Here is a 24,520-nt window from a genome sequence, read left to right as displayed (position 1 = left end):
GAGTGACACACTTCCTCCAGCAAGACAACACCTCCTAAACCTCCCCAAATAGCACAGCCAACTGGAGATCAAGTATTCAACTGTTCCACTATGGGGGACATCTCATTCAAACCATCATGGCACGCAACAAAACACTCAAGGGCACACCTAACGCTTTCTCTCCAAACCCTATTTCCAGTACTACCAACTCCAGAACACTTTGAAACTTTGGGCCCTTTTCCAGAAGAAGCACTCTTAGCATGTCTTTGGAGGATTTCTCAGACCCTTAGGTAGACTTTCTAAGAGAGAAGTTTCCAAATGGATACATTTGGAAACACCTAAAAGTGCTGGAGAAGCAAGCTGTGAAAGGGGCGGGGCCGACAGATGGTCTCTTTACCAGCCCGCTCCTGTAATGGGTGTCTAGGGCTCTTCCTGTTTACAAATTTGGGACTAAGAATGGTAGCAATCTGGGGTGAAAGGGATCTTGGGTATTAGACAGCAATTCCTATCAGTCTCTGGCTGAGGCCTGCTCCTTGGTGTGTTATTTCCTTGTTATTTTTGGCCTTCCCTGCTGGGCAAAAGGCCCTTCTGTTGCTTTATAGAAAGCTGTAAAGTAAGGAGAAGCAGATACAGGCAGCTGGACGTCAGCCAGCAGGCACCAAAGCTATGAGTCCTAGGGGAGATGGGCAGAATAGCAGGAACATCTGCTACAAAATACCCTGTATCTAATGCTGTGCTTCTAACCCACATTTTGTCTTAAATGAGCTCTTGGTCTTTTGTTAATTTTAAGCACCGCAAACCTGAAACTTCCCAGAGTGGCCATAGTTTTCAGTTGCTGAAAATACAGCATGTGTGAGTAAATAAAAACATATCAATGTGCTCCTCCTGGAGATGGAAGGAAGAGAAATGGTAAGAGAAAGGCACACAGGGCCACAGAAGGTTGCTGAGTGAAACTGGATATAGTAGTCAGATGTCCGTTGCTGTGATAAAATGCCTGATGCGTGTAACTTAAGGGGAAGAAAGGTTTGCTTTTCTCTCATGGTTTCATAGGTCTTGGTTCATGATTCCCCTGATCTATTTATTACCTTTGGGCCCAACACATCAGGAGCACAGGCCAGAGGATAGCATTCACCTCATGGTGACCAGGAACTAAAGAGGGTGGACAACAGACAGTACACGGAAAAATTTTGAAACAAATTATAACCTCAATGGCACACCCCAGTGACATGCTTTCCCCAATGAGGTCCCTCCCACCTCTTACTTTTCAGCACTCCCCAACGACAAAATCACATTACAAATCCATCAAGGGATTAATCTATTGATTAAGTCAGAGCTCAGAGGATCCGGTCACTTCCCCCAAAGTCCACCAGTTGGCAGCCATGCCACCAAACAATGACGAACATTTCATATTCAGACTGTGACACCGGCCATTTCTAGACTGGATGAAGACTTGTTGATGTCTAAGTGCAGTGGGCTGCTTATGCGTCTCATCCTGGAACTGTGTAAGGAGAGTAGGCTGTTTCCAGGATGAACATACTGCTGGTGACTAGAGAGATGGCTCATCACTTTAGGTCACTTTAGGTCACTGCTTTCAGAGACCCTGGGCTTGATTCCCAGCACCCACATGGTGGCTCATAACTGTCTGTAACTCCAGTTTCAGGGGCTCCTGCAACCCCCTCTGGCCTCAATGAGTACCAGGCTTGCACACCAAACACAGTCAAAGGATCCATCTACATAAAACAATAAAATATTTTTTTAAACAATGCACTGACGGAGCCCAAGTGTGTCTTCTTGTCTGCTGTCCACAGTGTCATGACTTGAATAAGCACCACTGGCCAAAGCAACTCACTTATTTAATTTTGCTGTCTTCTGGACAGAGAAACATAATCTGCCTACGAGGGAGGGAGAAATGAGAAGTGAAAACAGTAATCTCTCGGTTATTGTGTCATCACCAGAGAGCTCAGCATGGCGATGAAAGCTAAGGATGACATTTTTAACAATGGCCACTTCACTTTTTATCTAGCTTCTTGGGCTAATATGCCAATTTTACCATGTAAACCATTTCGTTAAACAATAATCAGTAATATCAGCATCACAAGACGATAATTTAATACTATAATTTTCCTTTGAAATCTTCCTAAAGAACATGTACATATAAAAGGCTTAGCTCCCCAGCTTCATAAACCACTCCTTCATATTTATCCCTCACATCAACAATATTCTATTATGTCCGTATTTCTGTTTCCTTACTAAGACTCTCGCAACTGCAGAGTTTCTCTATTTTATGCACATCTGTATCTGCCACCTGTAAATGCACAGTAGTGTTATATGTGAAATGAGTAAATCAATCATTTAAAAAACAATCAGGAAAGCATAAGTGAAGAATATCATTTCACAAACCTTCTGTCCTTAGTGTATAAATGATTACAGCTAAACAACAATTGCTCTAGTAGTTTCATGTGGTGCTGGCAATGTCTGAGTTAACTGGACTTAAAAGCGGTAATCTGGAGAGATGTTTGTTAATATGTCTGGTGAAGTCCCTGGAGGCTCTAAACTATTTTATCACTCCATTTTCAAGTGTGTGTATGCATGTGTTTCTCTCTCTGTCTGTCTCTCTCTGTCTGTCTCTCTGTGTCTCTGTCTCTCTCTGTCTCTCTCTCTCTCTCTCTCTCTCTCTCTCTCTGTGTGTGTGTGTGTGTGTGTGTGTGTGTGTGTGTACAGTGTGGATGTGGGAAGACAACTTGCAAGAGTCAGTCAGTCCTCTCCTTCACATGTGAGTTCTCAGATCAACCTTGATCCATCTTGACAGCCTAAAATTCTGATTTCATTGTTCTGAGTTGGAATGAGGTTCAAGGGTTCTCCAAAAGTTTAAATAAATAAGAATAAATCAGTGGTTAAATTGAATGGGGGAAAAAGAGAGACCAATAACAGGAGCTGTCTTCCCCTTGCGGTGAGTACTGGCAGTGAGGGAGTTTCCTTACAGACTGGGTGTTCTCCCTGACGCTGGTAGCCTGATCCTTGTGGAGGCTGAACAAAGCAAGAGTAATGGAGAGAGAGAGAGAGAGAGAGAGAGAGAGAGAGAGAGAGAGAGTGCGCGCTTCCCCAGATTGAGCAAGAGGTAAGAGTAGATCTGCCCGAGCTGTACTGATCGAGGAGTAGCAGAGTTACACTCTCTCTGCCCCCTTAGTTTTCCAACTACTGTCTTAATCAGACCCTAAGCAGCAACTGCTCGTAGTCACTGGGACACCTATTGTGGTTTTTGAAACAGCTTGAGTAGCAAGAACCAGGACTTCGTTATAGGAAGACAATGAGTTCACAAGAAATCAGTGACACACAGAACAGTAGCAAAGAATCAATACTGTAGGAATCTGCTGTCCTTCAGATGTACAATTTACAGTTCCTCATATGTAAATTATTTTATTCTACAGAGTTCACCTGTGTGTAAAATATTATAAAACATGAAAGACTCTTTCCTCTCCTCATACACCTTCCCAGCTTGTAGAAGCTCACTTTTTCTTGTTTCTCTTTTTTACATTTTGGTAAGACCCAAAAGGACAAAACATGTCCGAACCGGTGTCGCATAAGCATGTCGAAGGGAGGTTTGAAGTGCTTTTGTTTTGTTTTAGCTGAATGGCAGCTAAAGGGTTATTGTTCAAATCGTTTAATCCTGGGCTGGTAAGGTCTGAGTTAACTGAACTTGGAAGAGTAACCATGGAGACTAGCATATGGTTTCTGATTCCATTAATCTTGTTGAGATTAACAGGAAATCCCCTGGGGAATTTTTGCAGAGATTCAGAAATAAATCATCTTTTCACGTGTACATTGTTTGGTGACAGCTATTCTCTTTAAATATGCATCTTCCCAACAAAGGGATTGCCGGGTTCTTCTCATTATGGGACAAAATGCAGCAAGTAACCACAACACCTGTGGATGTGAATGTCACACAAAATGAAGATTTAGTCAAGGAAAATGTGCATTGCCCCAGCAGACACACTAGAGGAAGCTTATGTACTCTCAGCTGAAATCTGACCAATGTGGAGGCTGGGTGTGGCTCGGTGGTAGACTGTGTGCTTGCTTAGTGTGTACAAACCCCTCAGTTCCACCCTCAGAAATACCCCAGGGAAACCACTCTTGCGGGACCTCTCAGCTTGTAGATAGGAACGAAAAATAAAACTCGAGGCTCTTTAGTGAAAAACTCTAATTATCATTTAAATTATAGGAACTGAACTGGATGCGCTGAGTGGGGTTTAGGAGGGGGACGCTGTTCTGATCTCTGCCTGCCTCACCCAAAGCTGCCCTCCTTACATGCTGGTGGGAGGGAGCTGGAGCAAGCCAAGCCTGAGACATACGTGGAGCATTTACAACCCCGGCTGCAGGCGTAAACTCACGGAGTTCTGATGCCTGAGCAAACATTTCCTCTCCTTGGCACAAATGGCCACAGATCACTATTGTTATTTTATTTTAAAAGAAACCATATGCTGGCTATATTTTAAGTTAATTATCTTTTCTAATTCTAGGATTAATTATAGAAAATATTCATTTCGTACTATTTTGGGTGTTGCAGAGCACATAAAAATTCAAAAATGTATTACAAAACAACCAATTGGAAGGAGGAGTGTTCTGATAACCAGAGGCAAAATATGTTCTCGTTTTAGCATATTTCTATGCATTGTTACAAAATATTAAATGTCAGGGTGTATATAAATGGGTAAGCTAAAATGGTTTCCTGTGGCCCTGCAGGATACTCAGTAGCAGAAGAAAGGTACTCAGGTGTGTTTAGTTATAGAAACAAGCACCCTGTCGCCTGGGTAAAGAAGAGTAGCGGGTACTGAGCTCAGTGGTTTCATGACCTAGTCGCAGTCTCAACCTCAACCTCAGCTGAGTTTACACAGTTCCCACTGTGGCCTAGGGGTGCCCAGGTCACAGGAGTGAAGCTTAGTTCACACGGCTCACACCGTGGGATACGTTTACTCAGGGCAGACTTCAAGTAGGCACCAGTTCTCAACAAACTCAAGCCAGGTCATTGATCATCCTGGCCCCCAACCCTTTCCAACACGACCATGACACTCTCTGATGAGCCCCAAGCACCTAATCACCCCTTCAGTGTCTGATTTCTAACTGTACCATCAGGTTAAAACATGCCCCATTAAGGCGAAGACTCAAGCTAGAGCCTTTCCAAGTATTGGCTCATGTTGGTTTTCAAGACATTAAAAAATAAATAAAATAAATAAATAAATAAATTTTTTAAAAATTGAAAAAAATTTAAAAATAAATAAATAAATCAGATAAAGTCTTTTAAAAATACCTAAGGAAATTGGTCAGCTTTTAGGTGCTCTGAAAGAAAATATTAAGTGTTTTAACCAAAAAAATATTAATGAGGTGACTGAATTGATGCCGTCTTGTCCTGACCTTCTCCTCATTCCATTTCCTGTCCCTTAAAGGCACTTCTCAGCCCATAACCCCCTAAGCGGCCACCTCTTTCTCGGCAACCCATCCTGGACTCTCCATGATCCTGACCATGGACCAGCTATATAACTAAAACAAATGTTCCCAGGTTCCTCTGACCTATACCAGACAATGAGATTACTGTAATTATTTTATGATAATTTCATTTATAAGTGCTGCATCCTGTGGCAGAGACTGCCCTTGGCCACCAGCTTGAAGAAAGGACTCTTACTTGGCCTAACATGCACACCTGTCTCTAATTTTCTCTCCTGAACATTAGTACCTGAGTTATGACACACATTCACATATGTGATATTTTTTAATTTAATTCGTGATGAGTATGTCAATTTTCATGTTTTCTGTACATAATATGGTGAAGGGGGAAAAAGCATAGAATTTAGAGCTTATGTCTCTATATACCCAGTACATTGAGTGTCTTCATCACTGTTCTATTGTTGTCAAGAGACGCCATGTCACCAAAACTACACCTATAAAAGAAAGCATGTAACATGGGACTTACTTGCAGTTTTAGAGTTTAGTCTATTATTGTCATGGTGGAAGCATGGCCGCGTGGCTCTGGAACAGTAGCTGAGAGCTGCATTCTAATCTACAGGAAGAGAGAGAAATTCTGGACCTGCTATGGGCTTCTGAAACCTTAAAGCCACTCCCAGTGACACTTCCTCCAACAAGGCCACACCTCCCAGTCCTTCTAATCCACAAATAGTGCCACTCCCGGGTGACTAAACATTCAAAAAAAATGGTCCTATGGGGGCCATTTTTATTCAAACCACAATGGGCACATATGAACGTTATTGTGAGAATATACTTTTTTTTCTTTTTTTTAAAATATTTTTATTAGGTATTTTCCTCATTTACATTTCCAATGCTATCCCAAAAGTCCCCCATACCCTCCTCCCCACTCCCCTACCCACCTACTCCCACGTTTTGGCCCTAGTGTTCCCCTGTACTGGGCATATAAAGTTTGCAAGTCCAATGGGCCTCTGTTTCCAGTGATGGCCGACTAGGCCATCTTTTGATACATATGCAGCTATAGTCAAGAGCTCCCGGGTACTGGTTAGTTCATAATGTTGCTCCACCTATAGGGTTTCAGATCCATTTAGCTCCTTGGTTACTTTCTCTAGATCCTCCATTGGGGGCCCTATGATCCATCCAATAGCTGACTGTGAGCATCCACTTCTGTGTTTGCTAGGCCCCAACATAGTCTCACAAGAGACAGCTATATCAGGGTCCTTTCAGCAAAATCTTGCTAGTGTGTGCAATGGTGTCAGCATTTGGAGGCTGATTATGGGATGGATCCCTGGATATGGCAGTCTCTAGATGGTCCATCCTTTTGTCTCAACTCCAAACTTTGTCTCTGTAACTCCTTCCATGGGTGTTTTGTTCCCAATTCTAAGAAGGGGCAAAGTGTCCACACTTTAGTCTTCGTTCTTCTTGAGTTTCATGTGGTTTGCAAATTGTATCTTATATCTTGGGTATTTTAAATTTCTGGGCTAATATCCACTTATCAGTGAGTACATATCATTTGAGTTCTTTTGTGATTGGGTTACCTCACTCAGGATGATGCCCTCCAGGTCCATCCATTTGCCTAGGAATTTCATAAATTCATTCTTTTTAATAGCTGAGTAGTACTCCATTGTGTAAATGTACCACATTTTTTGTATCCGTTCCTCTGTTGAGGGGAATCTGGGTTCTTTCCAGCTTCTGGCTATTATAAATAAGGCTGCTATGAACATAGTGGAGCATGTGTCTTTCTTACTAGTTGGAACATCTTCTGGATATGTGCCCAGGAGAGGTATTGTGGGATCCTCCGGTAGTACTATGCCCAATTTTCTGAGGAACTGCCAGACTGATTTCCAGAGTGGTTTGTACAAGCTTGCAATCCCACCAACAATGGAGGAGTGTTCCTCTTTCTCCACATCCTCCCCAGCATCTGCTGTCACCTGATTTTTTGATCTTAGCCATTCTGACTGGTGTGAGGTGGAATCTCAGGGTTGTTTTGATTTGCATTTCCCTGATGATTAAGGATGTTGAACATTTTATCAGGTGCTTCTCAGCCATTCGGTATTCCTCAGGTGAGAATTCTTTGTTTAGCTCTGAGCCCCATTTTTAATGGGGTTATTTGATTTTCTGGAGCCCACCTTCTTGAGTTCTTTATATATATTGGATATTAGTCTCCTATCTGATTTAGGATAGGTAAAGATCCTTTCCCAATCTGTTGGTGGCCTTTTTGTCTTATTGACGGTGTCTTTTGCCTTACAGAAGCTTTGCAGTTTTATGAGGTCCCATTTATCAATTCTCGATCTTACAGCCCAAGCCATTGCTGTTCTATTCAGGAATTTTTCCCCTGTGCCCATATATTGGAGGCTTTTCCCCACTTTCTCCTCTATCAGTTTCAGTGTCTCTAGTTTTATGTGAAGTTCCTTGATCCACTTAGATTTGACCTTAGTACAAGGAGATAGGAATGGATCAATTCGCATTCTTCTACATGATAACTGCCAGTTGTGCCAGCACCATTTGTTGAAAATGCTGTCTTTTTTCCACTGGATGGTTTTAGCTCCCTTGTCGAAGATCAAGTGACCATAGGGTGTGGGTTCATTCCTGGGTCTTCAATTCTATTCCATTGGTCTACTTGTCTGTCGCTATACCAGTACCATGCAGTTTTTATCACAATTGCTCTGTAGTACAGCTTTAGGTCAGGCATGGTGATTCCACCAGAGGTTCTTTTATCCTTGAGAAGAGTTTTTGCTATCCTACATTTTTTGTTATTCCAGATGAATTTGCAGCTTGCTCTTTCTAATTTGTTGAAGAATTGAGTTGGAATTTTGATGGGGATTGCATTGAATCTGTAGATTGCTTTTGGCAAGATAGCCATTTTTACAATGTTGATCCTGCCAATCCATGAGCATGGGGGATCTTTCCATCTTCTGAGATCTTCTTTAATTTCTTTCTGCAGAGACTTGAAGTTCTTATCAAACAAATCTTTCACTACCTTAGAGTCACACCAAGGTATTTTATATTATTTGTGACTATTGAGAAGGGTGCTGTTTCCCTAATTTCTTTCTCAGCCTGTTTATTCTTTGTGTAGAGAAAGGCCATTGACTTGTTTGAGTTAATTTTATATCCAGCTACTTCACCGAAGCTGTTTATCAGGCTTAGGAGTTCTCTGGTGGAATTTTTAAGGTCACTTATATATACTAACATATCATCTGCAAAAAGTGATATTTTGACTTCTTTTCCCATTTGTATCCCCTTGATCTCCTTTTGTTGTTGAATTGCACTGGCTAGGACTTCAAGTACAATGTTGAATAGGTAAGGAGAAAGTGGGCAGCCTTGTCTAGTCCCTGATTTTAGTGGGATTGCTTCCAGCTTCTCACCATTTACTTTGATGTTTGCTACTGGTTTGCTGTAGATTGCTTTTATCATGTTTAGGTATGGGCCTTGAATTCCTGATCTTTCCAAGACTTTTATCATGAATGGGTGTTGAATTTTGTCAAATGCTTTCTCCGCATCTAACAAGATGATCATGTGGTTTTTGTCTTTGAGTTTGTTTATATAATGGATTACGTTGATGGATTTTCATATATTAAACCATCCCGGCATCCCTGGAATAAAACCTACTTGGTCAGGATGGATGATTGTTTTGATGTGTTGTCTTGGATTCGGTTAGGGAGAATTTTATTGAGTACTTTTGTATCGATGTTCATAAGGGAAATTGGTCTGAAGTTCTATATCTTTGTTGGATCTTTCTGTGGTTTATGTATCAGAGTAATTGTGGCTTCATAGAATGAGTTGGGTAGAGTACCTTCTACTTCTATTTTGTGGAATAGTTTGTGCAGAACTGGAATTAGATTTTCTTTGAAGGTCTGATAGAACTCTGCACTAAACCCATCTGGTCCTGGGCTTTTTTTGGTTGGGAGACTATTAATAACTGCTTCTATTTCTTTAGGTGATATGGGACTGTTTAGATGGTCAACTTGATCCTGATTCAACTTTGGTACCTGGTATCTGTCCAGAAATTTGTCCATTTCGTCCAGGTTTTCCAGTTTTGTTGAGTATAGCCTTTTGTAGAAGGATCTGATGGTGTTTTGGATTTCTTCAGAATCTGTTGTTATGTCTCCCTTTTCATTTCTGATTTTGTTAATTAGGATGCTGTCCCTGTGCCCTCTAGTGAGTCTGGCTAAGGGTTTATGTATCTTGTTGATTTTCTCAAAAAAACAGTTCGTTTGGTTGATTCTTTGAATAGTTCTTCTTGTTTCCACTTGGTTGATTTCGCCCCTGAGTTTGATTATTTCCTGCCGTCTACTCCTCTTGGGTGAATTTGCTTCCTTTTTTTCTAGAGGTTTTAGGTGTGCTGTCAAGCTGCTAGTGTGTTCTCTCTCTAGTTTCTTTTTGGAGGCACTCAGAGCTATGAGTTTCCCTCTTAGAAATGCTTTCATTGTGTCCCATAAGTTTGGGTATGTTGTGGCTTCATTTTCATTAAACTCTAAAAAGTCTTTAATTTCTTTCTTTATTCCTTCCTTGACCAAGGTATCATTGAGAAGAGTGTTGTTCAATTTCCACGTGAATTTTGGCTTTCCATTATTTATGTTGTTATTGAATATAACATTATGGTCTGATAGGATGCATGGGACAATTTCAATATTTTTGTATCTGTTGAGGCCTGTTTTGTAACCAATTATATGGTCAATTTTGGAGAAGGTCCCATAAGGTGCTGAGAAGAAGGTATGTCCTTTTGTTTTAGGATAAAATATTCTGTAGATATCTGTTAAGTTCATTTCTTTCATAACTTCTGTTAGTTTCACTGTGTCCCTGTTTAGTTTCTGTTTCCACAATCTGTCCATTGATGAAAGTGGTGTGTTGAAGTCTCCCACTATTATTGTGTGAGGTGCAATGTGTGCTTTGAGCTTTATTAAAGTTTTTTTAATGAATGTGGCTGCCCTTGCATTTGGAGCATAGATATTCAGAATTGAGAGTTCCTCTTGGAGGATTTTACCTTTGATGAGTATGAAGTGTCCCTCCTTGTCTTTTTTGATAACTTTGGGTTGGAAGTCGATTATATTCGATATTAGAATGGCTACTTCAGCTTGTTTCTTCAGACCATTTGCTTGGATAATTGTTTTCCAGCCTTTCACTCTGAGGTAGTGTCTGTCTTTTTCCCTGAGATGGGTTTCCTGTAAGCAGCAGAATGTTGGATCCTGTTTGTGTGGCCAGTCTGTTAGTCTATGTCTTTTTATTGGGGAATTGAGTCCATTGATATTAAGAGATATTAAGGAAAAGTAATTGTTGCTTCCTAATATTTTTGTTGTTAGAGTTGGCATTGTGTTCTTGTGGCTGTCTTCTTTTTGGTTTGTTGTGGGATTACTTTCTTGCTTTTTCTAGGGCATGGTTTCCATCCTTGTATTGGTTTTTTTCTGTTATTATCCTTTGAAGGGCTGGATTCGTGGAAAGATAATGTGTGAATTTGTTTTTGTCCTGGAATACTTTGGTTTCTCCATTTATGGTAATTGAGAGTTTGGCTGGGTATAGAAGCCTGGGCTGGCATTTGTGTTCTCTTAGTGTCTGTATAACATCTGTCCAGGATCTTCTGGCTTTCATAGTCTCTGGTGAAAAGTCTGGTGTAACTCTGATAGGCCTGCCTTTGTATGTTACCTGACCTTTTTCCCCTTACTGCTTTTAATATTCTATCTTTATTTAGTACATTTGTTGTTCTGATTATTATGTGTCGGGAGGAATTTCTTTTCTGGTCCAGTCTATTTGGAGTTCTGTAGGCTTCTTTATGTTCATGGGCATCTCTTTCTTTAGGTTTGGGAAGTTTTCTTCTATAATTTTGTTGAAAATATTTGCTGGCCCTTTAAGTTGAAAATCTTCATTCTCATCTACTCCTATTATCTGTAGGTTTGGTCTTCTCATTGTGTCCTGGATTTCCTGGATGTTTTGAGATAGGATCTTTTTGCATTTTGCATTTTCTTTGATTGTTGTGCCAATGTTCTCAATGGAATCTTCTGCACCTGAGATTCTCTCTTCCATCTCTTGTATTCTGTTGCTGATGCACGCATCTGTTTCCAGATTCCTTTCCTAGGGTTTCTATCTCCAGTGTTGCCTCACTTTGGGTTTTCTTTATTGTGTCTACTTCCCTTTTTAGGTCTTGGATGGTTTTATTCAATTCCATCACCTGTTTGGTCATGTTTTCCTGCAATTCTTTAAGGGATTTTTGTGCTTCCTCTTTAAGGTCTTCTACCTGTTTAGCAGTGTTCTCTTGTATTTCTTTAAGTGAATTATTAAAGTCCTTCTTGATGTCCTCTACCATCATCATGAGATATGCTTTTAAATCTGGGACTATCTTTTTGGGTGTGTTGAGGTGCCCAGGACTGGGAGGGGTGGGAGTGCTGCGTTCTGATGATGGTGAGTGGTCTTGGTTTCTGTTAGTAAGATTCTTACATTTGCCTTTCGCCATCTGGTAATCTCTGGAGTTAGTTGTTATAGTTGTCTCTGGTTAGAGCTTGTTCCTCAGGTGATTATGTTAGCCTCTGTCAGCAGACCTGGGAGACTAGCTCTCTCCTGAGTTTCAGAGTTCAGAGTACTCTCTGCAGGCAAGCTCTCCTCTTGCAGGGAAGGTGTCCAGATATCTGGTGTTTGAACCTGCCTCCTGGCAGAAGTTTTAATCCACTCACCAGAGGTCCTAAGATCCCATGGAGAGTCCTGTGAGGACCTTAGGGGTATCCGCAGACTCTGCGCCCAAGGTACGTTGGTGCTGACGCAGACCAGAAGAGACTTGTGACCCTGATCAGGCCGGGTTTTCTGCTTCCCTAATTAATGCAGTCTCAGGTCCTGTGCGATTGGATTGGAGCAGAAGTTGTGTTCCACTCACCGGAGGTCTTAATATCCCTCAGAGGGTCCTGTGGGGGCCTTGGGGTGTCCGCAGACTCCACGCCCAATGTGCCCCAGTGCTGGGGTGAACCGGAAGGGCGGGAATATACTTTTAACTTGTCAGAATTTAAATGGTCATTCCTCCCATGTCCCACGGATAATCTAGACTATACCTCTGCAGTGTCCTGGTGGAATCAAAATTGTATTAATCTCACTTGAAAACTTGGACTCAAACAAGAAATAAAACCTTAACTGCCTCCGTACCTCTTCCCAGGAGGGAGAGACCTGGCTCCCAGCTCACAGAAAGCTCCTTGGCTGTCCCTGGAAGCTCTTTGCCTTCTCTTCTCTCCTCTGGTTGAGAACAGCTCATCTCTGTATTCTATCCAACAACCCTGAAGGATTTAACAATTATCAGCAAAGCCGCCCGAGCTCTCCTGGCACATCACAAATCTATCCTTTCGGAGTTTAATTATTTGTTGAGCTTTTCAGGATTCTGGTGTCCCTCCCCCGGCCACCTGCCGGAGATAGGTATCCCACAGATCCTATCTTGCTATTCTTACATAGTAGAAAGGAAACAAATTAAAGACCATGGCTTCATCTCCTCTGGGCTTCTGCTCCAGATGGCAGCACACTAGAACATTACTTCTCAAACTTTTAATGAATAGCCGGAAGTGAAGACATCTTTAGGGGCCCAGGGTTGAGAAGTATGCCACTTGAGTAGAATTCCCAGCTCCCCCACGTGGGATCTAAGACAAATTATTTAACCTCTCTGTGCCTCATTTTCTTCCAGTGTGAACTAGCATAACAGCTTCTACTTAAATTAGTTTATGAACTAATTGGGTATAAACAAAGCACTTAGATTTACCATGCTGCAAATCACAACTACCACAATTATTACCTGAACTGCAAAGCCAAGAGTTGTTTGTTCCATGATATATACAGGGCCTAATCTAAATTCTAGATGTCTTTTCAGAGTGAATCAAAACGCCAGCCCGCTATATTGTTGTTTTATAGGAATGTGACGTGTTTATTTTAACTATGAGGCATGAGTATAATAGTTTTATGACTTGGTTAAAAATTATGATTTCCTCTGATCAAGGGAAATGATATTTTTAGTTTCCCTTGTAAGCGTGTCTATCAGTGGGGCAGCTGTTGTTAGAGAAACCAGCTACCTCAGTGTCTGGAGATGAGAGGGTTCTGGAGACACAGGACTTTCACTGCTCAAACTGGGAAGATCCCTGCCAGCTCAGCTTTACGATTACTTCATAACCAGTATAGATCCATAGAGCCGAGAGAAGTGGGTGTGATGGTGCTCATCTCACAGATACAAAATTGCTCTCGGTGTAACACCTACTGCCTTGACAGTGCTTCTCCAGAGCTGGGGCCAAACACAAAGCCTAGCCCATGCTATAGCCTCGTGTGCTCTGCCACTAAACTACACACTGAGCTCTGATTTCTGACTCTTGTCAAATCCTTGTAAGAATCTGAGGGTTGCAACTGCACTGGAATAATTAATTATAAATGTCAAGTGTCTGACTGGGCTTCGTTTTTATCTTGCTCACGCATTCTGAGACTTTTTCTTTTTTTGCTTTACGATTTCCCTCTGATCATTTTTGTACTTTTTTTTTTTTTAGGTCAACTCAGATCAAAACATACTCTTGGGATAATGCCCAGGTTATCCTGGCTGGAAACAAATGTGACATGGAAGATGAGCGGGTTGTCTCAACCGAGAGAGGCCAGCGCTTAGGAGAACAGCTCGGTATGACACAAGTCACAAGGAAAGGATGTTTGGTGAATGTTGTGCTGATCAGAGTCACAAGAGTGTGTGTGGTGTGTATGTATGTGTGCATGTGTGTGGTGTGTGCGTGTGTAGTACATGGTGTGTGTGTATTCAGTGTGGTATGTGTGTGTGGTATGTATGTGTGTGTATTGTGTGTGGTACATGTGTGGCGTGTGTGTGCATGTGTGTGGTGTGTTTATGTGATGTGTGTGTGTGCATGTGTGTGGTATGTACGCATGTATGTGGTATGTGGGGTATGCATGTGTGCATGTGTGTGTGCATTGTGTGGTGCGTGTGTGTGTGGTATTTGGGGTGTTTGTATGTATGATATGTGTGTGGTATATGTGTGTGATATGTGTATGGTGTGTGTGGTGTGGTATGTGTGTGTGTGTATGTGTGTGTGTGGTTGTGAGTGTCTGTGTAGAATGTGTGTTTGGTGTGTGTGTGTGGTATGTGAGTGTGAGTGTGTATAGTTTATCAAGAGACCTTGACAAACAACAGACCTTCTGCAAACCCTGAGTGTATTCCCTCTCATTTCCTGCAGCATTAGTTGAGTTCAGAAACAATTAGAAACAAAAGTGATGGTAAGAACCTAGTGTGAGCTCAAAAAAAAAAAATCCCAATTATTTCATGAGGATCCCAGGCCTGCCCTCCTTGCTCCCTCATCCTGTTCTGTGTTGGTCCAGACATATCATTCTTCGAGGAGTTGAGTACTTCATTGCAATCACTCTTGTTCTCTGGTTCCTGTTAAGGATGGTAATGGCAAAACACAGGTTCTGTTCTAGATTCTGTACTTCACAGCATCAATGATGAGCCACAGTAGTGTTAAAGAAGAATTCTTAGGAGACAAACTCATCTCTTGAGAATGTACCTGCTAAACAAAGAGCTCTTCGAGAAGACCTTCAATAAGATGGCATAGTGGAGTTCTAGAAATGGCCATTCCAAACACAAAACCTACCTGAAGATGAAAATATCACCATGAGTCAGGGGGAGTTTCAGGAGAGACCAGTGGCTGACTGATTCAAGACAGTTTTATTCAACACCTCTTGGATGGTTTGTGTCAGACATTATAGAGGAACAAATAATAATGATATGGAAAGACTAAGGGTACATATAATACAGCAAAACAAATGAAGAAACAAAAACAGGTCAGTGAGTTCATGATGTAGAGGACAGAGACAAGAGGAGAGCAACAGGAAAAAAGTGGGCAGAGGCAGGTAGAGAGAGAAGTCTACCAGCAGGGTCTGGGAGAGCAAGGGTGGGGCAGGAGTAGAAGATATCCAAGGAGAGATGATGCTGGCAGGGATGATGGGTAGGGCTGAACAGTGCAGCTTGGAGGAGGCAATTGATGCAAGAAGATGGGTTAAATAACAAGATACATTCTGATGGATCCCTAGAGAAGGAAAAAAAAGCCAATAAAAGGAGATGCAGTGTTATAAGTAAGGGCCACAGTGGAACACAGACACTGAAAGCAGGGAAGCAGCATTGATGTGAGGGACAATCCTGGTCCTGCAGCATAATACATAGGGAGAAGATGCAACAAGAGGTTTCCCAAAGTACCTTGGCCCCAGAAGACACCTCACTATACTCAGCATCTCACCCTTTCTCTGTCTGTAGTGGTGGCCTCAACTAACAGTTGATCTCAGTAATGAGGCACAACCCAAAACATGACCCAAAACATGTTATGGGTGATCAGAGCTTTGCTCTATTATTGGAAGCATGGAATGTCAGCACAGCCATTCCCCATGGGTAAGTCTTCCACTGGGAAATCTCAAGAGCTGAGCAGGGCCCGCTCTCCAAACTCTATTATTTCCTTGGGAGATCAATAAGCTCATTATTACACTGAAAGCTGTCACTGGATGACCAGAGAAACCAGTCTACAAGGCTTCCCCTGCAGCCAGCTATGAAAACATCACTAGACTGATATTTAACCTAGAAATGCTCCTTAGCCTCTATATTCTCCGTCATAGGACCCCTCTCCTCATGTCACCAGCATTGGAGAGCCTTAGAAGTCTGCTAGCATTTCCTAATACCTCAGGAAGATAGGAGTGGAGACAAGTAGGTCCTCTGTGTATGAGAGAAAAGGAACCTGCAGGGTGTCCCCATATGGCTTCCTCCATCTCCTTTCCCTGTCCCTTGGATTTATCATCTAGCTAGGCATATCCACCTGGAAGGAGAAAGGCTCCTCAGATGTGATCAGTCTTTATAAGGAAAGCTAAAAAAAATACGTGGGTCCATGAAAGATAGAATAACATCAAAAACAATTCAATGTCATTGTCAAAAAGAACCAGGTGATAGCTTTATTTTTTTTAACAACTTAATAAACAACTTGGGTGTTGATAAGATAAGATATGATGTGGAAGAGAAGTTAAAATAATGATGAACATATTTTTGGAAATACTTGTCCCCACATCTCTCTCCTGTACTCAGGATCTCACCCTTTGTCTGTAGTGGTGGCCTCAACTAACAGTTGATCTCAGTAATAAGGCGCAACCCAAAACATGACCCAAAACATGTTATGGGTGTACACACACATGCACACAAGAGCACATGTACCTGATATAAACACCCTCTCTAGTCCCTGCACACATGTGGGAAAGTTTCTCAAATTGAGGGATAGACAGATTTTATGCTCCTGTGCAAATTCATCCAATAGTCTCTAATTGATTTTTTTTTTGCTATGTAGTCAATAAGACTCTGCAGTTGTCATGACAACCAGAAAATGTGCCTACTTGGAGATCATTTGCCTCCCATGTGATTCATTCTCCTCATGACTACACACCCTCCACACATGATCAGGAGAGACAATTCTAAAAACTAAAAACTCTTCATCTAAATTACAAGGTTTTGAGAGGTTATACTTTTAAAATCAATTAGCAGTAAAATTCCATTTCTGGGAGATTCAGTATTCCTTTTCTACAGGTCATTACCACATCATGACAGATGGCTCTGAAAGACTCCAAGAGGAGCCCCTCGCTCAGGCCTCAGGACAATAGCGGACACCCAAGAACTCACAACAGACCAAGCTTGTTGCAAACCACATGAGGCTTTATTCGAGGAAAGCCAGAGCTCTGGGGACGACTCATATCCCACGCAGGGGTAGAGGAGTCGACCTTGAGGGGAAAGAGTTCCCAGTTTTTATAGGCCCTCAGGGGGGAAAGGAGAAGGGGGAGATTAGGGGATTTCCAGATCTAAACAATGTCTATTCTCAAGAAATGGGTATGGGAGGGGTACAAGGAAAGAGTCTAATGAAGGTGCAGCAATGGGCACACACCTGGTCAGAACATTGGCAGACACACAGGTTCCAGGAGTGGCCAGAGCATTGTGCACCTCTATTTTTCTAAATCAGTGAAGCTAGTTCTGCTAACACTGACGTCTATCTTGCCAATTTCAGGGCTTCTGTGTCCTTTTACATTCTGCCAGGATCTTTCAGTTCAAAACAGCTGCTTTGTTTATCTATTTATGATTAACTCTCCATTCTTGATAGTTACTTCTGTATATCAATTACTCACCCAAATGAAGGGACTGGAGGGAACTATAGTGTAGCTGACTATACCTGAGGCTGAGGTCTTTGGAATTCTTGTACGAAGGGTAGGTACTCTTGTCAATCTGATGTATTCTTTAAGTCACAAAACAAGTGTTTATTAGCTGTTTACAGTATCCTGGGTACTTGGCATGCAATTTGACATATGACCTTACCTTCTAAAAATAACAATCAGGAAACGTGTGGGTGCTATATAGACAATGAACATTTCCCCAATCTCCCTCTCTTGTATGTTTTATTCCATCTGGCCCTGAGATTGCAGTTCCTTGTCATTAATTCTGGGGTTCCTCATTCCTCCACCCTGTCCACCACTGGGTTAAGTCTCCTAGGTAGCCATAGAAATCTTCTTCCAACTGCTTCTTATATCCCTGGCCCGCCACACCCATCCTACATACTTCCTTGGAAGTTCCCATTCACCCTGAGGTCTTAACTCTACCTAACAACAGGCAAATCAAATGCCTTCAGGGAACCTATGGCTACAATTCAGGTTCCTATTTCCAGTTGGCTCATCTGGGGTTTCAAATGAATTTATCAGCACCATCACAAACTAACTGCTGACCTTCAAGTTTCAAAGTTAATCCCTAGGAAGTTATAGTATAAACAAAAACATTTGTAGTATCATTTTATACTAACTTTTAAATTTTTATTAGACATTTTCTTCATTTACATTTCAAATGCTATCCCAAAAGTCCCCCATATTCCCCCCCCCCACTTCCCTACCCTCCCACTCCCACTTCTTGGCCCTGGCATTCCCCTGTACTGGGGCATATAAAGTTTACAAGAACAAAGGGCCTCTCTTCCCAATGATGGCCAACTAGGCCATCTTCTGCTACATATGCAGCTAGAGACACAAGCTCTGGGGGTACTGATTAGTTCATATTGTTGTTCCTTCTATAGGGTTGCAGACCCCTTCAGCTCCTTGGATACTTTATCTACCTCCTCCATTAGGGTCCCTGTGTTCCAACCAATAGATGACTGTGAGCATCCACTTCTGTATTTGCCAGGCACTGGCATAGCCTCACACGAGACATGAGCAGAGTGTCTGAAGAGAGTGAACTACTGCTCAAGCTGAACATGACTCTGTGTCTGACACTATTCAACATTTTAACATTTAATCTATTAGAGCATAGCCTAGAACAACATAGGAAATGCTTTGCACTTTTAATTTACATAGTTAGGTTTTCTCTATTAGAAACAGACTCTGGCAGAATGTCACTTTTTATATCTGTGAATTCTAAGTCACATATACTCATTTGATAACTCATGGTTTGAGTAGACCGTCCATTCATTTTTTAAAAGAGGAGAAGGTAAAGCCGTAGGATGGGGTATTCTTTCACACAGCGGCATTTCTGGATGTGTGAGGTAGGACAAGCAGAATGTCATTGTTTTCCTGGAGATATAGAGAAATATATATATATATATATATATATATATATATATAGATAGATAGATAGATAGAGAGAGAGAGCTAACGAATGGGATTTGCCTCTGTGGACTGTTTCTCTACCATCAAAGACAAGAGTTGGTCACACTGGCCATGGGGTTTGAGTGTCCTTGAAGACAAGAGAACTGAAGGATGTGAAGTATCACTGACATCCAGATGGGAAAGTCTCCCTCTGGACTTCGGTAACCTTGACTCTGGTGGGAGCTGAGCTGGAATGACCCCCAATGGTACTGATTTTGACTTTAGCATCCTCATATATTTCCCTGAAAACCTAGGCTGCCATTGCTAGCCAAGGTAGGAAAGAGAATGGAGGGAGCTGTATGTGAAGTTGTCTACTTGTGGGATCTCTGAGCTTTGGGGATCCCTAGGCTAACCCTAAGGAACTCCCACCAGGGAAAGTTATCATAGCCATCTATCCCCAGGGCTAAGTTCTGCTCCATACACAATAACCTTAAAATAACCTCGAATTATGGAATAGATTTTTACTGAATTTACTTTCATCTTAAAATCCAGGAGGGAATTCAGGTGTGCGTGGCTAGTAAGCCTACTTAAACTCTTCTCCCGGGTCCTGTGATCTTCCAGTGATCCCATAATCCTGGGAAAGAAGCCAGGAATGGTTTCGTTGTTACTAAGAAAGAATCCTCCTAAATACAATCTTACTCGTGCTCAAATTTTCTCCTTCAAAATATATCCATCAAACTGGTACAGACAGTTTCAAGGAGACTTGGGGAGATCCAAAGAAAGAGAGTGTGGGCTGAGATGTTATTTATTAATCCAGTAAGGATGCAGAGAAATCCACTGAACCTTGATTAAAACCCATCAAACTAAAACCAGTAGGCAAGTGTTCTTACTAAACAGCCATTAGAGTCACACTATATATTCTTGATGGACATGGGAGAGTGATGCTTCGAAATAAAATTTGGGAACATGACACAGAATTATTTTCATTTATTCATTCATTCATTCATTCATTCATTTATTCAACCTTTAAGTTTTCCATTCAGTATTGTCAAGCACTCGTCACTAGAAAATTCTAGACTCCAAAGGGACACAATCACTTCATTTTTTTATTTATTCAGTTTACATCCTGCTCACTGCCTCCTACCAGTCACTCCCTCCCACAATCCTTGCCCCCACACCCCATCCCTCCTCCCTTTCTCCTCTGCATGGTGGGAGGACCCCTGGATATCCCCCCACCCTGGCACATCAAGTCTATGCAGAGCTAGGAGCATCCTCTCACACTGAGGCCAGACAAGGCATCCCAGATAGAAGAACATATCCCAAGAACTAGCCACAGGTTTTGGAATAGCCCCCACTCCAGTACACAATGACTTTTATAAGCCAGTCTATAGGTCTCCAACAGAATTAAAGACAAGTGTTAGAGGAGGTCAGGATATTAAGAACATGCCCATCCAGGGGCATGGAGGAAGGCCACGTTGAGAGTGTTTGCTGCAGGCTTGAAGACAGAAAATAGAATTTTCATGCATAGGCAAGGAGGTGGTGGCACCTTTATGAAGAAGAACCTGTGTGCTAAAGAGGCAAACCCGTGAAAAGATGACATATCAATGAGAGGCCATTTACCACTGAAGACACTGGAATTGGCTCTACTGGTTCTCACGAACCAGTGCTGGAGTTGAAAGAACAGGGTGGCAAGAGTGGATTTCATTTTGGACTAAGTAAAAAGGTAGCATTCCTAAAAGTAGGGTGTTTTTAATGTCAGGCAGCGTATAGGGAAAATTATTATACATACTTACCCGTATCTCAACATCAGTTTTTCAGATCTTAAATATGTTGTTCCAGCAGTACACTATATAAATTATAAAAGTAGTCTTCATGTATTAGGATAGTGTTGAATCTTCTAAAAGCTGGGTTATATAATAGTAGGTAATCTGCTGACACCACTGGTTAAACAGTAGATTGGAGGTAATGGACAGGAAGCATGGAATCCATCAGGAGTGGAGCATAGCACGGGAACATGGCCAGGGCATAAATCAGGACAACAGCATTACTCAGGGGACATTAAAAAAAAATCAGGCCAGCTCTCGATCGATGATAGATATAGATGTGTGTGTGTGTGTGTGTGTGTGTGTGTGTACGTGTATCACATCAGAAAAATCAGGATCTCTGAAATGGAGCATATTCTAGTTTGCTTTCTATTGCTGTGATAAACACCATGACCGAAAGTAACTTAAGGAAGAGTTGACTTGGCATAGCAGTTACAGTCAGCCATCAAGGAAAGCAGAGGCAGGAACCGAAGGCAGGAACTGAAGCAGAGACCATATTGGCTAACTTTCGGCCTTGCTTCTTCTGGCTTGCTCAGATACCTTTTGCATACAATCCAGGCCAACCTCCCTAGAGTAGTACTAGCCATGGTAGGCTGGGCCTTCCTAGGTCAATTAGCAATCAAGAAAATGGCCCACAGCCACACACAGAGGCCAGTCTGATGGAAGGAATTGTTCCAACGAGATTCTCTCTTCTCAAGCACACCTACATTTCTGTCAAGTTGGCAACAGCTGTGAGATACCATCCCTTGTTGACTGAATACACAAACGCATCTCTAAAGCTACAGCAGCTGGAGAAATGCATGCATCCCTGATGGCGGACTCCCTCCAAGATAACAGTCAGGTGGCATCTGAAGGTTTCATGGCTTTGACTTGAGAGTTTCAGGATGCTGGATCCTTGGAGGCCCTTTAGCCAGATGAGGATTCTATGTGTTGCAAGTAGCCACCGACCTAGTTCTTTTCTATGAAATTCACTTCAATTCTAAAAAGTTGGCTCCATTAAGTCTATTCCTGTATGACATAAGAAGTGTATATAAAAACGAAAGATGAATCTTAAGAACGAGCCACCAAGCCTCTCTGTGCACACATTAACTCTTTCTAAAGTAAAAGATGCTGCTGTTGTACACACACACACACACACACACACACACACACACACAACTAATCCAGTGCCATAAGCATCAGCTTCTCATTACAGTGTTAAGTTCTGCACACCAAGGACCATTTAATAATCTCAGCACCAACTCCAAAGAAGCACAAGCAGCCTGTGACAGACATGCTCCCCTTCCGTCCTTTTTCAAGCTCAGGCCATACCACTGCCTCCGGGCACGCCAGTTTAATGAAGGATAATTTTTTTTCCTTCAGTTTTTTTTTTAATTATTTTCTCCTTGGGCCTGCAAAACAATTGCACACTAAAGCAGGTTGAGTCGTCAGCAACTGTAATGAGGCTACAGCATCGCCCCGTGCCTATTTTTAAAACTCCAACCACCTGCTCCACATTCGCACTGACTGCTCTTCAGCAGTTTTTAAAGATTTATCTAAATCTTAATTGCCGGTGTTTAGGAAAGAACAGGGATTGCCAACTTCTGGATTTGGCAAGGAGTCGCAGCAATGCTATTTAAATGTTCTGAGTACCTGGCTGCACGGAGCCGTCTGTGGAAAAGTGCAGACACCCTACCATTATTTCCGCTGGCTCACATTCTTTCTGGCTAAGGTTTCCCAGGAGGTAGAAAACAGATCAAGGATACTCTAATGTGTTGGATATACTTAGATAGGCTTACAACCATGTATGAAAAAGGGACAGCTCCTGCATCCACCTTTTCCTAGTCCTTTGAGTTTGCCCTGTTATTAGCCTCATCTATGTCTCGTAACTCTCTGTCTTCCTTATTGGCAGCTGGAATTTAATCCTCAGAAAATACTCTTTTTTTTTTTCAAGACAGGGTTTCTCTGTATACCCCTGGCTGTCCTGGAACTCACTTTGTAGACCAGGCTGGCCTCGAACTCAGAAATTCGCCTGCCTCTGCGTATTTCTCCCGAGTGCTGGGATTAAAGGCGTGTGCCACCACGCCTGGCAGAAAATACTCTTGATGAACGGAGAGGCTGTACATTCCATGCATCCCACATTGCTCAGGATGGTCCAGCTGGTGCTCATTCATCTCCCAGTAAGCATCGATAGCACTCAGTTCACGCTCAAAGTAGCTCACTTTGAATGAGAGGCAATATGGAGGCTTGGCTGGTGATACCACACCCTGTAGGATCATAAGTGGCATACCCAATTTGCTCTTATATGTCAGGTCTCAAACTCTTAGACTACCCATGGAAAGACTTTTCAAGACCTTGGCAAAGCCCTGTTCTAATCATCATTGGTTTACTCAACAGAGCTAACCTGTGAAGCCCTTTCTTGGAAGAAAAAAAAAAAATCTTACTACTTCAAATCTCCACAACATTCGGCCGCCTAGGAAGCCCCCATCCCCTCCAAGAGCCACAGAGTAGAAAACTATATTTTTGCTAGAGAGATTCCAGTCTTTCATCCTGCTTAGCCCATCTCACAAATGTCCCCATCCTCTTGATTTCCTACTCTCACGCAGAACCCACCTTGGCTCCTTATCTCAGAGTAATCTGCCTGCTGTGCCTTTCTCAATGCTACACCCAGATCTAACCCGTGCAGCATTTAAAGTATGAATGAATGAATGAATGAATCCAGTTCGAGGTGAGAAAGGTCTGTATAAACTACTGACTTCCAGTTTCTTTTTCTCACAACACAAAAGTGTTAAGAACAATGTTACTAAAATTTTAAAGCTGAATATAAGAAATGTAAACTGTCTCATTTTAATTACCAGCACTGAAAAAGAAAAGAAAGGAAAACAAACAAGCCTCGACTCTTCTAAATCAGTTTGGTGTGTTTGGTTTTGGAACTCAAAAGGGCTCAAATCCAGGATGGGCTAAGACACCTGGCAGGGGTCCAGATCTGTTTATTAGCTTTGCACCCTGGTTGGTGTGATTTTTCCTTTTCTCAAGGTAAAATTATCATAACTGACAGTGGTAGATAATAAATCCCACCAACTAAACTCACGGGGGACTGATTTCTAATTAAAAATGCTTATTATTATTTGCCTCCAAGAAATGTAAATGCCCCACATTTGTAACTGCAGATGTAGTTGACTTAAACGTGGTATTATTATGTCCCAGTAAACCTATCAGTAATTTGAAAACATCGGAGGCTACCAATGCATTCAATATGCTTAGCCTACAAACAGCATGCCTCTTTCTTTGACATGTTCATTCCAGTTAAATCAGTCTGCATCCAACATAAATCCTATTCTATATTAATCTTGGATCTCTCATGTAATTTACTGAATACTGTTCTGACATTTAGAAGAAGCACCATTTTTTCTAAACGTTTAAAGTAAACAAATTGTCAGCCAAACCATCCCGATGATGGCTTCTCACTTATTTCTTATTCTAGTGGTTGCCTCTAGTGACAGGCTCATGACATTAAGGGAACGCTGTTGAGCAGGACAGGCTCACTCATCCTCTCAATCGCACAGACAAAGCTGTGCGTCCGTCCATGTAGTTTCATCCAGACCCGGTCTCCGCTATTCTGCACTGCAGGAGTCTGAGGCTGTGTTTATTCCTTTTCCTTCCCCTTCAGGAAGTTC

The 24,520-nt window shown here is 42.0% G+C and overlaps 1 protein-coding gene across 4 annotated transcripts in view; it reads left to right on the top strand.

Annotated features, from left to right (window-relative positions):
• The window catches only part of Rab3c (RAB3C, member RAS oncogene family), a 226,810-nt gene that overhangs the window by 182,796 nt on the left and 19,494 nt on the right, over positions 1 to 24,520 (top strand). For all 4 annotated transcript variants that reach the window (NM_001360099.1, XM_006517741.4, NM_023852.5 and 1 more), the window contains exon 4: positions 13,947 to 14,071. In NM_001360099.1, the coding sequence (NP_001347028.1) occupies positions 13,947 to 14,071 (125 nt within the window). The remainder of the gene's footprint in view (positions 1 to 13,946; positions 14,072 to 24,520) is intronic.

This window comes from Mus musculus, chromosome 13 (genome assembly GCF_000001635.26).
Source record: "Mus musculus strain C57BL/6J chromosome 13, GRCm38.p6 C57BL/6J".
In the NCBI taxonomy this organism is placed as follows: Eukaryota; Metazoa; Chordata; class Mammalia; order Rodentia; family Muridae; genus Mus; species Mus musculus.
Note: the sequence above shows the minus strand (reverse complement) of the source record. Positions and strands in the feature narration are given on the sequence as shown.